General features: G+C 34.7%; 1 protein-coding gene across 1 annotated transcript; it reads right to left on the bottom strand.

Moving 5' to 3' along the window:
- Window positions 1-866: 866 nt before the first annotated feature.
- Window positions 867-1,427, bottom strand: LOC113750320 (ATP-dependent DNA helicase PIF1-like). The gene has a single exon (XM_027294313.1). The coding sequence runs from the start codon at window positions 1,425-1,427 to the stop codon at window positions 867-869; it is 561 nt and encodes a 186-aa protein (XP_027150114.1).
- Window positions 1,428-17,122: the final 15,695 nt, after the last annotated feature.

Raw genomic sequence — 17,122 nt, 5'->3', positions numbered from 1 at the left:
ACGTAGTCAAGAGTTTGACCCTGTGATTTATTGATGGTCAAAGCGAAGTAAAGGCGGACAGGAAATTGCATTCTCATGAATGCAATCTCATTTTTGTCATTGTCAGGCGTTTGAAGAGGTATCCTTGGAATAAAAACTCTTTTGCCTCGATGATGGCCAAAAACAATCTCTGCAGAAATTGTGTGCTGACCAAGTTCTCCATATATTAATCTTGTGCTATTGCATAGACCTTTAGCTGGATTTAAATTTCTTAGAGGCATTAGCGGACAGTTTTTCTTCAACAGCAACTTATGAGGAGGGAGACCTTTAGGATTCTGAAAATTGAGGAAGTTCTCATAATCGCCTTGGTGTCGTTGATCAACAGTCTTGTCCAAGCTAATATAAGTTTGAAGGGTTCCAGAAAATCTCCTGATCATTATTTCATTGAGCTCATCAACTGAGCTATTTTTAGGAACAAGGATGCACCTATTTATCAGGTTATAAGGATCCTGCGAATAGAGATTCAAATTTGGAAAGACGATTTCTATTAACCTGTATAAAAGAAAGTTCGTTGATAATGGAAGTAGGAGGAGTAACTATTAAAAAGACACTAGGATTGGTTATATGTAGCTAGCTAACCTGTTTAAAGACTCTTCTTTATCGTAATAAGGAATAACTATATCCGATGATAAAGTTATTTCACCTTCACCATCAACAGGCTCCCTTCCCTCTCCTACTCTTAAAAGGAATTGCGAAAATCCTGGATTAAGCATAGCTCGCATATTTTCTGTGAGTATGATTTTATGTAGTTTAGGCCACAAAGGAAAAACAGGGAAGGTCGACCCTATGAGGACTTCTTTAGTTGCTTGCTCAATGACGGGTAGAGTCTACCGAAAATCTCCACAAAAAACTATTACCTTTCCTCCAAATGGCAAATCAGAGTCCATTAAATCTTTCAGCAACTCGTCAAATGCTTCAATTGTGTCCCGCTTAGCCATCGAAGCCTCATCCCACAAAATAAGCTTAGATTCAGAAATGAGTTTTGCAGCAGAGCTCTGTTTACTAAGCTGACAACTCTTAGTCTTTGAGAAATCAAGTGGTATCTTGAATCTCGAGTGAGCCGTCCTTTCGCCAGGAAGGATTGATGTTGCTGCAAGTGCAACATGGTTCTGTGATCGCAAAGTTGCGAGAAGTGCCCGGTACAAGAATGTTTTACCGGTGCCGCCAGGGCCATCAACGAAAAATGCTTGGCCTTCTAAGGAAGAACATGCTTTTACGATTAGATCATAGGCAAGTTTTTGGTCAGAATTCAACATCTGAGGCAACAACAGATCATCGGGTGTTACTACTAAGTTCCTTTTACTTTCAATCTCTTTTGTCAACCTCTCAGTGTAACCAGGCGAAAGCTCATCAGAGGCAAAGTGAAAATCAGCAATGCTTTTGCCCATTTGTTCTAGTGAGGTGTTAATATCTTGCAAACTTTTCTTCTAATTTCAGGAGAAGAAAGGGCATCGAATGGCTACTCGTAATGATAGTCAGCACAAAGCTCAGGTTCAAACTTTTCCTAAAATGATCTAGGATCTGTCGGAGAATAATACACAAGGAGAGTGGCAAACAATAACCTCAATAAGGATGGCATCTGGAATGCCACTGCTTCCTGTAGCGTCTCGTCTATATACGCATCAGACTGCAGAAGGCCGAGGACCAAAGCAGCTTCTCTAAACGAAGCTAATCTCTTGTCATTAACAATCAAAAGGTCTTCAAAAGAGGTCGTGCCAGCAATGTGAGTCAAAAGCAACCTCAAATAATATCTCTCTCATTCTTTTGGACTAACAGTCACTATCCTACCAATCACCTTTCGACGCTTTCTTTTAGTCTACTCTTTATATTTAGTAGACCAAACAAAATGTTCAGGAAAATCTCTGTACAAGCATTTCAGATTCCGTGCTCTAGGATTTGTTTTATTCATGTGGAAAAATTGAGTTAACATTGTCTTAGAAAAGTCAATTTTACTCAGTAATTGCACCAAGTCAGAGTTCTTGTCAAATGAAATGAATTGCTGGTCCGTAAGGTGAACTTGGAGGGTGTAAACTGCTGGGGTCATTTCATTGAATCTAAATTCATAAATGCACCAAAAAACTTCCGGAGGTGAAACCCATCTACTTTTTTGGAAGTCTTTTATTTCATCAATATCATCGGCTGATTCACACGATATAATTTTAAAGCTCACCTGATCGTGTCCTTTGAAAACATACTTATACAAGTATTTCACAAGCTTAAGAGTATACCTCCACAAGGACCATGGATCATATGCTTCACAACAAGAGAATATAAGTGAGGATATCGATCTTTGTCGGGCAACTCAGCACAAACTATTTTGTCATACGACTCTGGATTAAGTAGTTTATGACCAAGTTTTAAGATCAATAATAAATGGGCATGAGGAAAGCCTCGCTTTTGAAACTCGATCACATAGACACACGCTGCAACCTCGCCAAAGATTTTCTTATTCAGAATTTCTGCTTTAAGCATTTCGAATTTGGCCCTAAAAACTTTAGCGAGAAGGTCCGGCCGATCCTGAGGCTTTTCATGGTATTTCAAATTCTCTTGTATTTCCTTCCATGCTAGATTACACGTCATTGTAAGGAAAATATCTGATTTTTTGTATTTTTGTACCAGTGCCATCGCATCAAGGTAACGACGCCTCATATCTCTCAGACCACCTATAAAAGAAGTTGGAAGAATGACCTTACGACCAACTCTAGAAGCAGCAGTTTCACCAACAGAAACACTGTCAAGAACTCCTTGTAGAATTTCAGAACATATCCTAGTTTGCCGATGCCTATGAAAGTCAAGCCTACATGTTTCAATTTTGACGTAAGCATCAACCGAAAACTGCTGCAGCAACCTAAGAATATGTAACAACATTGACTCATCATCGTCCCTTATTTGGAACCTATAATAGTAATACTCTCTAGCAGATACAGTATCTTCCTCTGTTTTTCCTCGATCAGCAGTTATAAAGAAAAAAAATACGCTCTATATGATTAGATGATGTAATGCAATGGGTAGATTCAGTAGTTTATAACAAGAGAGAAATGTACTCGCCTCTCTGTTCTAAATTAATTAACTCCGATGAGGAGCTAACTGAAGCTGGATCAATGTTAATCTCATCCTCACAAGCATCCCCTCCTCTCTTTCTTTTGCAAATTCTTTTAATTCCATGGTGCCAGCCACACTCACCACGAGGGAAAAAGAGAGGGTACTGTAAAGCGTCGTAACAGCCATAGTAATGTTGAATCCTATGGCTACCAGCTGAGCGAGAATAAACCTGAATATGAGCGCGTCTATCGGATGATTGATCTTCACTCTCAGTCCATATAGCTGCAACTTGCGAGGTGGAGGGAAGATTATATACTCGTTGGTCAAGTGAAGGATAACAATTAAGGATGATGTTTAGATTGTCAAGGTTCGGAACATCCCTAAGGCCCTTAAAGAAGCGAGCATAAGGATTGCTGGAAAGAACGCGTATAAGCAATTTCAAAGTGCTTTCGCATAGCTTATCAGAATTACCAAGCCTCTTTGTTAATTCCTCATCACTGTCAAAAAAATATAGTTGGATCCCAGATGGTCTATCGCCCAACTGAATAAGACCATCAAGAAAGTGGTAAATTTGACCTTGAACACGGAAGGTATAGACACATTTTGCGTTGTTTGTTAATTCGGAGTCATATTTCGCGGCAAAAGATGTAAAGTCAAGGTTGCTGTTATAAGTGCGAACATTGTTTCTGAATTGATTACGCTCTTCATCATTGCCAATGAACAAACGCTTCAAATCGTAAGGCATTGGAGGAGCAACGATAGAGGTTTCTCCCCCCGAACAGCAAAAGGAAAGAGGTTCCAAGTGGAACCTTTTCGCTCCACAATGCTCACAATTAGGAGCATCAGGCAGAATCAGAGGTGCGTCAGGAATATTGGCAAGACGAGATATGTTTGAACGTGCAGCTGTTCGCTTTACCGCTGCAGTTATATTTCACACACGAACGACTCTATTAGACGTGACTGGCCAGATGGATGAATCAGCATATAAAGCAAGCAATGGCTAAGCCAAATTAGGAGTAAATTCCAACCTGAGGTCTGTTTGTTTACAGATTCAGGAGCGGTGCATTTTTTTGAACGAGGCCGACTTATAGATGGATCAGCAGAAGGAACTACTTTTCTTTTTTTTTCTTTTCAAGCAACCAGGTGTTGGGCAACACCTGACAGCCTCCCTTCTGCAAGGAGGAAAGATGTCTGCGAATTGCAGAAGCAAATAAGATAGCTGAAGGAGCCAAAAGTCCCTTAAAGTAGGGGTGGCAATTCGGGGCCAATACCCGTCAAAAAATCTGTTGACCCGAACCCGACCCGTCAATCCGTGACGGGTCAGTATATCTGACACGAACCTGAAAATTTTGGGTTGGCGAGTTGGCGGGTCGACCCGAAATGACCCAAAAATTAATTTTAATTTATTAATTTATCACTGTAAATTCTAATAAAATCAATTTCTCACAAAATTAATTACATCATCAAGTAATAAAAATTTAAATAAATAATTTTAAATCAAATCCAAAATAAATTAAATACCGTAAAAGTGTTTTATTCCAAACCAAATATAAAATAAATTAAAATGAATTATATTATTTGTCTAAATATAATAATTTTAATTTCATACAAGGTAAATAAATTCATTTAGGATTAAGTAATTAATGCCTTTGAAAAAAAAGAATGATTTAGTTTAGTTAGATAAAATAATTTTTATATTTATTAAATTATTTTTAATTTGTAAACGGGTCATATCGGGTCATATCAGGTCACCACGGGTTGACCCGAAATTGACCTGTTTTCTTTTCGGGTTCATCGGGTTCGACCCGATTTTGACCCGAACCCCCAAAATTTCAACCAAAACCCATTAATTTCGTGTTAGATTCGTGTCGTGTTTTCGGATCGTATCAGAAATTGCCACCCCTACCTTAAAGGGACATGGCTAACAAAAGAAGAAGGTTTTTAGAAACCAGGCTATAAAGCTAATTATTCATTGCTTATAACGTGGCCGAAGTAGTTTAGCAATTTCGCAAACAGAGTGAGTATGCTAAGGCAAGGCAGTACCTGTGGAAGAAGGTTCTAAAGTGGGATCCGAAATTCCAGCAGACAAAGAATTAGTTTTACAAGCAAGTTCTTTTTGGCCTGATCGTTCAGAGTTTATAATAGATGAGTTCAAAGGAAATGAGGCAAGTATAACTTCAGAATGTGCATTGTTCACAGATTGTGAGGAGGAAGCATGACCACTAAAGGAACCAAGTGGACGATACGACATGAATTCTAATCCCTCACTAATCGCAAAGGCATTATCAGTTGGAAGCACAGCATTTGTGCTTCCCAACGCCTGAGAATGCACAGGCGCAGGACCGCCACTATGACATGGCATATGATGAGTATTTGGGAACGACACACCAGTTTCCACATATCCTAACGGGACCTTGCGAACACGTGGAACTAAAGTTTTTTCAGCTTTCTTTGTAGCTCGAGCTTGCCTCCGAGAGCGCAGAAACTCTACTTTCTTCAGAGGCGGCATTTCTGCATATTTTTTGCGCCGTATAGCATTCCTATCCATTTGATCGCTACACACTTTAGCAGGCGAAAAGAAAGTCTAATGTATACCTCTAATACACCACCATAGGCCTAACTAAATAAGCACAAAGGAGGCCAAAGTTCAAGCAAAATTGTAACACAAGCAAATGGCACAACAGAGACATGCATCAAATACCTCTTTTCAAATAATAATTTAAAAACAAAGGAAAGAAAAGCTAAATCGCAACTCCCACACAGCAACATGAAGCTGAGTAGGTATACCAAGGAAAGCAGAGTAAAGAAAAGTTAAATTACAGTTCTTACACAACACACATGGAACTGGGTAAATATACAAAAAAAGAAGCATAATGAAGGAAAGCTAAAGCATAGCTCTTACACAGCACCATGGAACAGAGCAGACAAGTAAAAAGCAGGTAAAAGTCCGAGTGAAACTGGTAACATTTAAAGAGAGGTAACAAAAGCATGCATCAAACGGTTATTGGCCAAGAGCAAGCCAAAAGGACATATAGAAGGGAGAATAAGTAATGTCACCTTAACCTTAGCGATATATAACAAGCCTTTATCAGCCAACAGTAGAGCAACAGAGAAGAGGGCAGCACCAGATCCTGTATCCAATAAAACAGCGAGAGGGAAAAAGGTTAAGGAGATGCATTAACAAAGAGTAAATAAATGCAGTAGAACAAGGACCAGAGAACAAAGTGGGAAAAAGTATAAGGAAATTAAAGGGAAAAGGGGAAAAAGCATTAAAAAGGAGACGGGGAAAGATAACCTGAACATAACAAGGAAAAGCAGGACAAAAGGCACAAGGCAAAAAAACACAGTGATGCAAGGATTGCTGACATGAGGAAAATGAAAAACACAGTTCAAAATGCTTTGGTAAAAAACCAAATTTAAATAGACCCCATGAGAAATAAATGAAGAAGCAAAAATGAGACATTGCTGACAGGAGGAAAATGGAAAACACAGTCCAAAAGGGTTTGGCAGAAAATAAAAGTGAAATAGACCCTATGAGAAACAAAAGAAGAAGCAAAAATGAGACGCAAAGCAAAGCAAACAGGCAATGCAACAGTAACAGCTGAAGAGGGCATAAAATTTAGGGGGAAAAGAACCAAATAAGCATGACAATGCAGGCAAGGCGCTCGCAAGGAGCTCAAAATAAAAAATAATAGCGGAATCAAACCTTACGCAAAAAGGCAGCAAGACACCAAATCTTACTAAAAAAAGAAAAAGCAGGAAAAAGAAACGAGGCTATAGCTCAGAACCAAGAAGCAAGCAGCAGGAGAAGAAGAAAACAACAATGAAAAAAAATGAGGCACAGCTACCGCGGATCATGATGACGGTACCTGGAAAAGGCAGCACCAAAAACGTAGCAACCTCTGCATACATAAGAGAAACAAAGAGTTTTCAGTCTTGTCAATCAAAGGAAAGAGCAAAAAAGGCGTTTTTTGGTAGCTCTCTAGAGCAGAGCTGAAACTCTTCTCACCAAATCGCAAAGACAAAGAAGAACCTCAGCAAGATACAACGGTGCATTTGATTTTAAAAGAAGGGCAATATCGTCAAATCATACCACACATTGAGCTCATCACCCAACACTTGTCATCAATCAAACCATCACCAACGTCATACATAAGCTCACTCAGCTAGCAAGCTATTGACCAAACAAATGGTACTCACGCTACAGAGAAACGGCTTCTTCTCAAAAACCGAAGGTCCTCACTTGCTTCTTCTCGGACAACAGCAAGAATTCCCACTCCTCCTCCTGGCTAAACCACGCGAGGCTCACGTGAATGACGACCAAACTCCAGCCAATAAAATGCTGCCACATCAACACAACAACCACTACCTTCAACAAAGCCATTTGTGCTTTACTATATAGGTAGAAGAATAAAAAGTCAAGAAGAATTAGGCTTTTTGCCAGAATGCTAGATTCTTTATTTTTTTCTTCTCTTTTAATCATTTTGGTTTACTACTAATAGACCTTACGTTGCATGATACATTTTCACTATCTTCAAAAAACCACAGTCAGTTTAATTTATGTGTTTCACAGCAGTTGAACAACTAATTGCTCTCACAGGCAAGCAGAGTTAGTGCTCCCAATAAATTAAATTATCTTCATCTTCATCGTCTGAGGTATCAGAAGTAAACCGTTAGACACCTAGCAAATACAACATACGAGCCAATTGTTATTGCGTAGCACCAAATGTACTCATGCTGCCCCTTCATGTATCTTCATCTCTCTCGGTGCTCTGTTCTTCCTCTTTCTTTGTTGGCGTTTTATCACTAGTTGAGCAAAAAGCTGTTTGTAAAGATATTATTGTCTTATTTCTGTTTTCCTCGTACTTACATAAGCTACTATGTTTAATTCGACATAGTTAGGAGTTAGATGTGGAATAAATCATTGTGGAGACATCAAATACATAATAATTTAATAACAAACAAGATACAAGCACGAAAATAAATAATGTGCAGGATTGAATGTAATTCGACTTCATTATTAAGCTCACGCCATAACACACATTATTTATTTATTATGAAAATTTCTACAAAAATATAACTTAAATCCAAATTAAACCTAACTCTTGTATAATTTCTCTCACCTTTCAAGAACCCTTTTTTCACCCTATGTATAAAACTATATGTCGCCCCTTATGTATTATACCAATCCTTACTCCATCTATTTATAAGTCACATTACTTAATTAACACCCAAGTAATCATAGAAAATAATTACTAGTAATTTATAAACTTATACAGAATGGAAGTAACTTCTAATTCCTAAACTCATATAAATACCTAAAATTATACAAAATAGAAAATTTCTTCTAATTTCTAAACTCATTTAAATGAAAAATTTTTGACTACTATTTCAATGAGAAAACTAGTTACTTTCACACAAAATATGGAATCTACCTAAAAGAAATTAAGCCAAATTTCTAACAGATATTCATACCATAGTCACTATTAGCAGCCAATGATAACTGGAGCTTCCAAAACATGAACCTATACCAAATAATTATGTGTCAAGTGCAGATCATCGAACAAGTTTAAGAAGAATTGATCCGTGAGCAAATTGTACCATGTTTTACTTAGTAAATAGCAAAAATATGATTCTAGGGTTATACTCATAAGTTGCCTCGATGTATTAATATTAGGAGTGTGCAAAATCAAAAAATTTCGATTTACCAACCGAATTCAGAATTTTTGAAATCGGTAATTCGGAATTCGACACTGAAATCGAAATTTCTGATTTCGAATTATGCAAATTTGGTTCGAATTCGGCAATGGAGTTTTTGAAATCGGAATTTTTGGTTTCGAATTCATAATTCGAAATCAGAAATAGAAATAGAAATTTCCGATTTCGATTTCATTTTATAATATATATATTATATATATTAATATTTTTTATAATATATGTAATATAAATTTTATATTACATAATAATACATCTAACAAAAAAGGAAAAAAGGTTTCCGAATTCGGAATTCGATTCTAATTCGAAATTGAATTCGATCGATAATTCTACTACCAAACTTTTGAAAAATTTCAAATTCAAACTTTCGATTTACCGAATTCGAATTCGTTGGACATCCTAATTAATATCACAGCATAGCCAATTATTTCCCCCAACCAATAAAGCCAAACGTGATTTGGCCACAAGAGTCATATCTCAGATCAGATTTGACACCACTAAACATACTCGTGTACAGATTGTTTCATTTGCGTATGTGGCCGCAAACTAGAAAGAGAAGTCAAATCGATTAGTTAGAAGTTGAAGTGGAGCCAACTCCATTGGAGTTCACTACTTGTATGGAGAGCTTGGTCGATACTTCTTAGTTCTTCTTTTTCTGATGAAGACTTTACGCAACTAATAACTGGGAAACAAATCATCCCTCTTTTACTCATTTTCAGTTCTTGTTTAGGACTTTCGATGATAAACAAAGACAAGTTGAGAAGCTTACCCTGTTTGTTCTTTAATTAATTTCCCATCAACGTAAAATTAAGGTCATCGGTATGAGTTGTAAAGTTTTTGATGACCATCAACCTAATGGAGTGTCACTTTTTTTTTGGACGACTGCCACCTATGATACATTACGTGAAAACACATCGCCCGAATTGATGGCCATCGCATTCTGAGATGTCTTACCAAAATAAAGCACCATCATACTTCTTTGCGAATATCTTTGCTGATCCAATATTCACATCTATACTTAGGCACGAATTCCATATGCATATGAATCTCGAAGTTGAAGCAAAATTTGAACTTGACCTACAGCTTATTTTATGAATGATCTGGACTTGGTAGTATGGCAATTTTAAAGCATGTTTGAGACAGACATGCTTATATATGAGGATAATTTCACAAACCCCATCCTGAGATTTTAAACAATTACAGAGAGCTCCCTCAGGTTTTAAAAATTACATATACCTCCCTTACTTTTACTGTTTAATAACAATATAGGTCCAATGAGATAGTTTTTTTACAAAAACCCTAAATTGCCCTTTTGTACAGAACTAAGAAAGAAAAATATAGTATACTTAATCATTTTCTTCCATGCTTTGTATAAATTAACAAGCCTAATTCCTAACAACCATCCAAGTATAAGTTTTAAAATCAAGTAACTATTGAAAAATTTTCAAATTGTATATATAGTATCAATACTTGCCAAGCAAAAAAAAAAAGAAAGAAAAAAACACATACACAAACACCACTGACAGCCAATTGTACCCCAAAATTAAATATTAATGCTCAAATACCTTTTCAATACAAGCTAATCTGACCTAGAACCACCATTATAACCCTTCTATAGTCTTAAAAATATTAATATCTCCAAAGTAGAGAATAAATTCTACCTCCATAATAAAATCATAATAAAAAATTTCTAATCCAATGAAAGAAATCCTTATGTAATTATTGACATTTTATATAAGTTTTTCTCGACAACAAACAAATTATGACAAATTTCAGATCATTAGTTTTTTTTTTCTATTTCAATCATCAATTTTATTATTTATTTCTCTATCATTGTGAGTCTCTTCATTTCCTTTTAATTTGACACGTAATTTGCTCTCTCTATTGATTTTGTAATTTCAATTTGTTAATATCCACAAAATTGAAGATAATAAAAAGAGGTTATATTAATTAGTAAAAAGAGGGGCAAAAATAGACAAGAGACTGAAAAATAGATTTTTTTTGGATTTTGTAAATTTATTGCCTTAAATTTAAAATTGTCTACCAAGTGTAGAACATTATAGATATTTTACTATATCAAGGGAGGTAAGTGTAATTTTTTAAACTTGAGAGGAGTCGAGTGAAATTGTCAGAAACCTCAAGGGAGGTTTGTGAAATTATCCCTATATATATATATATATATATATATATTGTTGGTGTAGCATGTTTGAAATACTTACAAGCAGTAAATTTAGAAGGTCGGCATCATCTTCTTCATTTTATTTTTTCTATTTGAGTGGAAAAGATCGAGATCTTGATTTAATCTTCTGATGGCTCTTTTTTTTTTTTTAATTGGTCGGTATAATTTCTAATGATTTAATGAGGCTCGTAAGGAAAAAAAATAAAATATAAAGGGGATTCCCCTGAGGTCTCAGGCATGTATAACTTTGATGCATGTTTTGAGCATATTTTCAATTAAAGACTGAAATAAACATGATTAAGGTTAAGTCCATGTTATATTACTTTATGGTACGTCGAGTCTTTTGTTTTGTCTCCTTTATTGTCCTGGATTTCAACTTTCAGTCCCTCTTCTCCGTCTTACCTCATAAATTCTACCCCTTCTTGTCAAAAAGAAAAAAAAAATTAACAACAGCTCGAATGAAGAGCATGTTTCAAGTTTTTTTATGGGATAAATTTTGTCTAATTCAGTTAAATTCTCTCTAATGTCGGGTTACCACGGCAAATGAAGTAGGTAAAAATTCTAAATTTAATTATTTACTTTAACTTTTTACTTATTGGGGCATCTTAAGGCTAAGGTGACAATTCATTGAACATTAAAAGGAGTTGAAAAGACCTTTAAAACAGGTAAAATGTTTTCATTTGACATTTTAGTCAGAACAATACAGTCGACAAGACAAAAGATTCATCTTTTTCTTCTTAAGTCCGAAAAGTAAGTAAAAAAGAAACGTCAGAGCCCAATTTGTTTGACTAATGACGGATAATAATGCTTAAAAAGACTTCTTGAAACACAAGAATGCATTGTTTTTTTTTTTTAAAAAAAAAAGAAACAAACAAACAAAATTGAAATTTTGAGCCCCTTTAATAAGCAATCAATTCAACAGAACCCTATGCTTCCTTTCCAAGAACATATTCACCTACACATTAGACAAGCTAACTGAGCTTGATGATTTGAGATTGAAAAAAGGGGGAAAAAAAAAAACTTCCTTTCCAACAATGATGTCATTCACTTGCAACTAGCATCAATCATGGTCCAATGAAAACTTTTCGTGTATCAGCTGTAACTTACGTGCTAACCACCAGCTTTGGGTTGGTGGCCACCACTAATGCATTAAGATTTGGTGGTGAACCCTTGCCTCCCATCAATTTGTCACAATTAAATATGGCTTTGTTTAAAAAATTTAGGTGCGTGCGCAGTGCACCCGTCTGATCCGGTGGTGGTTCAATCCCTTCCGAATTATCCCAAGACCATTTATCTTGTTTCTACCCTCCAAAAAAAAAAAAAAAAACTGCATACTTATGTCATGTTAAGATTGTTGGCATCGCATGCAGTTTTTGGATTTTTCATATTATCAATGCGGTGATCTTATAATCGTAGTCAAGAGACTCAAGACTTTGAAGTGTACGAAGACAATTCAATTGAGCATACCATGACAAATGATTCCCAAGTTTTGCAGAGACTTTCTTTCCCTCCAATTTACTGTTTCCACAATGACCAAACGCAGTTTGTAGATGCAGCCCAGTCCTTTGAAGCTTGCTTCTGGTAGTTTTGATGTCAAGAGATTCTCTTGTAGAACTATTTAATTGGTTAAATTTTTTTTTTTTTGTTTTGCAAGTATCATTCATCTATTTATTTGATCACTACAAAAAACGTACTGGAGAAGAAGAGTTTTTGTTCGGTACTGTTCTGGGTACTTGGCAGTAGATTCGTCTTCACCATCTCCTTTCTTCTTACCCTCTCGTTTCTTGCTTATTCCTTCCCATGCATCTGCCAATGCTTGAAATTTTGTTCAAAAGAAGGAAGAAAACTAAAACTAGGAAACTATAAGAAATTGAGGCTAATGCATGAATGGAAATGAAAGAAATATTAGACTTTTGCTAGAATGCTGGATTCTTTATTCCTTTGATCTGTTTTAACCATTGTGGTTTTCTAATAGCCCTTACGTTGCATGGTACAGATGCACTATCTTCTAGAAACCACTGTCAATTTACGTGTTTCACAGCAGTTGGACAGCCAATTGCTCTCACTCGCAAGTAGGCTGAGCTAGTGCTCCTAATAAATTAAATAATCCTCATCTAATCATCTTCTAAGGTATCAGAAGTTGTTAGACGCCTAGCCAAGAAAACGTACGAGCCAATTATTATTGCGAAGCACGAAATGTACTCTTCTTTTACATAAACAAGTTAAGAAAAATTGATTATGAGCATGCTCTGTACTATGGTTTGAATTGCTATTTTTACGAATATTTGTAAAAAAATATATTATAACGATTTGATGTATATAAAGTAAAAAGCTGATTAAAAAATGTATTCACAAAAAACACTAAAATTTTTTGGCAAAAAATCACCATCCAAATAGCAAAAATAATCATTCTTGAGTTATAAGTTGCCTCAATGCAATAATATCAGAGGGTCGCCAATTATTTCTCCCCACCAGTAAAGCCAAACCTGATCTGGCCACAAAAATCACATCTCAGATTTGACACAACTAAACACACTCGTGTAGAGATTTAGTAGATAATAAAAAGTTTCATTTGTGTTTGTGGCAGCAAAATAGAAAGCATGCATAGTCAAATTGATCAGTTGGAAGATGGAAGGGGGCCAGCTCCATTGAGGTTCGCTAGTTGTAGAGGGGGTTGGTCTTAGAAGTTACAACTTTGTCGGCCACCATAATGTCTTTGCTCGATAAAAGCCAATTCTCATGCATTCCCTCCTCCTTCTTCCGATGAAGACTGGTAATAACTGAGAACCAAACCATCCCTCTTTTAGTCATATCAATTCTTGTTCAGGACTTTCGATAATAACCAAAGACAAGATGAGACACGTATACTGTTTGTTCTTTAATTAATTTCCCATCAACGTAATTAAGGTCATAGGTATGAGTTGTAAAGTTTTTTTTTATTAAAAAATTGGCTTAATTTCTTTTATTCAAATTTCTTATTTTGTGTGGAAGTAACTAATTTCCTAATTGTTTAGTTACTTGGAGTAGATAATAAAGTTTCATTCTAATATTATTTGATTTTTGGCCAAATGATGTTCTATAAATAGGTATATTAGCCTTTTACAAGAGAGAGAGTTCTTAGTAGGTGAAAAGATTATACGAGAGTTGGATTTGATAATCAAGTTGTAATTTTATAGTATTTTTTTTTTATAATAAGAACATATGTTTCTCTCCGTAGATGTAGGTTTGATGATTAAGTCGAACCATATTAGTTCTTGTGCGTTACTCATCGTTTGTGCTAGTTATTATTTTTTGTTAAATTGTTGATTTTCTCCATTTCTATCTGAAATAATCGGCCTGATACTACTATTTTTTGATACTATTTTTTGGTATAGTGTCGTACCACCTATATGAAATGCTACATTACGTGAAACTCATGGTCGCCATCGCATTTTGAATGTCTTACCAATGTGTCTGTAATATAATGAACATCTATACTTAGACACGGATTCCACATGCATATGAATTTTGAAGCTGAAGCAAAATTTGAACTCGATCTACATCTAATTATATAATATAAATATATATATATATTGATGAAGCATGTTGAAAATATTTACAAGTAGCAAATTTAAAATGTCGAAGATCGAGATCTTGATTTAATCTTTTTTTGTTTGCTGGTACGAAATCTAATGACTTTATTCGTTTGGATTGTTATTTTTAGAAGTTTTTTGTAAAAAAATGTACTGTAACAATTTGAAATATATGAATTTTAAAAAATGATTAAAAAAATATGTTTACGATAAAAGTAAACATTTTTCTGCAAAAATCACAATCCAATTTGTTTGAAAAGTAAGAAAAAAAAAATGAGAGCCTAATTTGTTTGACTAATGACGGATAATGATGCTAAAAAGGATTTCATGAAACAAAAGTATGCATTAATCAAAAAAAAAAAAAAAGAAAGAAAGAAAGAAAGGAACAAAATTCAAAATTTGAGCCCCTTTAATAAGCAGTCAATACTACAGTACCCTATGCAGTAATAGTTGTACAGATTAAATACAAATTTGTTAACATGAACATTAAATCTACACATTAAACAAGCTAACTAAGCTGAGGATTTGAGATTGAAAAGGGCAAAAAAAAAAAAAAAAAGGAACTTCCTTTCCACCAATGATGTCATTCACTTGCAACTGGGATTAATTAGCTGTTTACTTATGTGGTTGTAATAGTTAATAGGATATTTTTGTTTCTACCAAAAGAAAAAAAAAAAAAAAACTGTATACTTATGTCGTTTTATGACTTTTGCTTGGCATGCCATGCACTTTGTTGATTTTTTATATTATCCACTGGACGCCACTAACAATAAGATGATCAAACGTAGTGAAGACTTTGAAGTCTACAAAAGCAATTTAACTCAGCACAACATGACAACTGATTCTCAAGTTTTGCACAAATTTTCCCTCAAATTTATTATTTCCACAATGACCAAACACAAGTTTGCTGCCCAGTCCTTTGACAGTTTCTGTGGCACTTTTTCTTTTTTTTTTCCCCCCCTTTATTCACAATTACATGTACAATTCATATCTTCACAATGTTTACCTTAGACCCAAAAAAAAACACACACACACACACACACTATAATCCTGATAATGGAAACGAGAAATAGAAAATAAGAGGAACGAAAGGGAGGGGGAAAATATTGTGAGCGCTCCTAAAAGAAGGGAAAATTAGTAATAAACTTATTATGATTTTGCATATTGCCACATGACTTCACTAATGTTTAATTATATTTGTATATCTCCTTATAATTTTATGTAAAATGAAAAATGGATTGAAAGAATCTTCAATTTCGACAATTAGTACTCCAAAAGTAGGGATGGTAATGGATATGGTAAAATTCGATATTCGTAGGCATTCAATCCAATGGTTAATTCGATTAAACGACCCATGAGTTATTCATTAAGGTTTGGTATTGATAAGGAGTAATCGATGGATAATTCGATAAGATTTGACAGAAGGACGCTAAAAACCCAATATCCAATACTCGATATTTATATATATATATAATAAACTTTAAAACTTAAGTAAGTGATAAAAAATACGAAATCACGACTTTGTCAAGTTGATCCAATAATAAAAATTAACAGATAAACATTATCAGAAATTAAAGTGGAGGATTTAAATTAGCCCAATAATAAATGTTAAAGAATAACGTTGTCCAAAAATAAAAATCGCAAATCCAAAAGTGATTCACTAAAAACTTTTTAAGTACTATTCGAGCCAGTTGTCCATATTGAATTTTATAATGTCTTCATAAACTTATATAGTATCCATGTATGTTGAATTAAAAATAAAAAAACATTTTCCCTTCTTCTAAAATAAAAGAGCTTGCCTAATTAATGATTTTGATGAACTCATTAATTAGGATTTAGATGTTAATATTTTGAAAATTGGTTAAACATCTTCTTTTTTAAAAGACTAGATTTTAGATTTAAAAGGTGAGCAAATATTTATGACAAATCACAAGAGTTTACCATTAACAAGTGTCCTCAAACCATTGGCAAAGAAATGAAGAAGTGAGAAGTCGGACGTTGGAATCTATACATTTTTTTTTGTGCTCTGAGCATCAGATATTTTCACTCTTAATGAGACTAATCCGAATTCGACTCGGAGAGTACTCATAGAGTCTGACTTTTACTTGGGTGAAGGCCAAACTCAGAACTTTTTAAGACGCCATATGCATGGAAAGCAAGGCGAAGAAATGAAATATAACAGATAGAAATAGTTAGCCGTCGCCTTTCTCACTTGAGACACTGTTGAGTTTAGTGTGGGGACAGTTGACTGGTGACTGGAAATCAATTGGTACCACTATTATTCCATTCCCATCAACAAACCCCACTAATTTTCTCGGGATAATTTCAGAAATTTCCCCTAAGGTTTTTGACTATTTCAGTAACTTTCATCCAAATTTTAAAAATTATACTAATCTCTCTTAAGGTTTAACATGTAGGTCCAATCAACAATTAAAAAGTGATATTATGAGAGAGAAAATAATATGATTCCACCATTGCCCATTGTCTACTAAATTATTTAATTAATTTAATACCCACCTATATATTAAAGAAAATACTAGAATTTGTTGTTTATCATTAGAAATTAAATCACATA

Source organism: Coffea eugenioides, chromosome 10 (assembly GCF_003713205.1).
Source record: "Coffea eugenioides isolate CCC68of chromosome 10, Ceug_1.0, whole genome shotgun sequence".
NCBI classification, from domain to species: Eukaryota; Viridiplantae; Streptophyta; class Magnoliopsida; order Gentianales; family Rubiaceae; genus Coffea; species Coffea eugenioides.
This window is presented reverse-complemented; position numbering and strand designations above follow the sequence as displayed.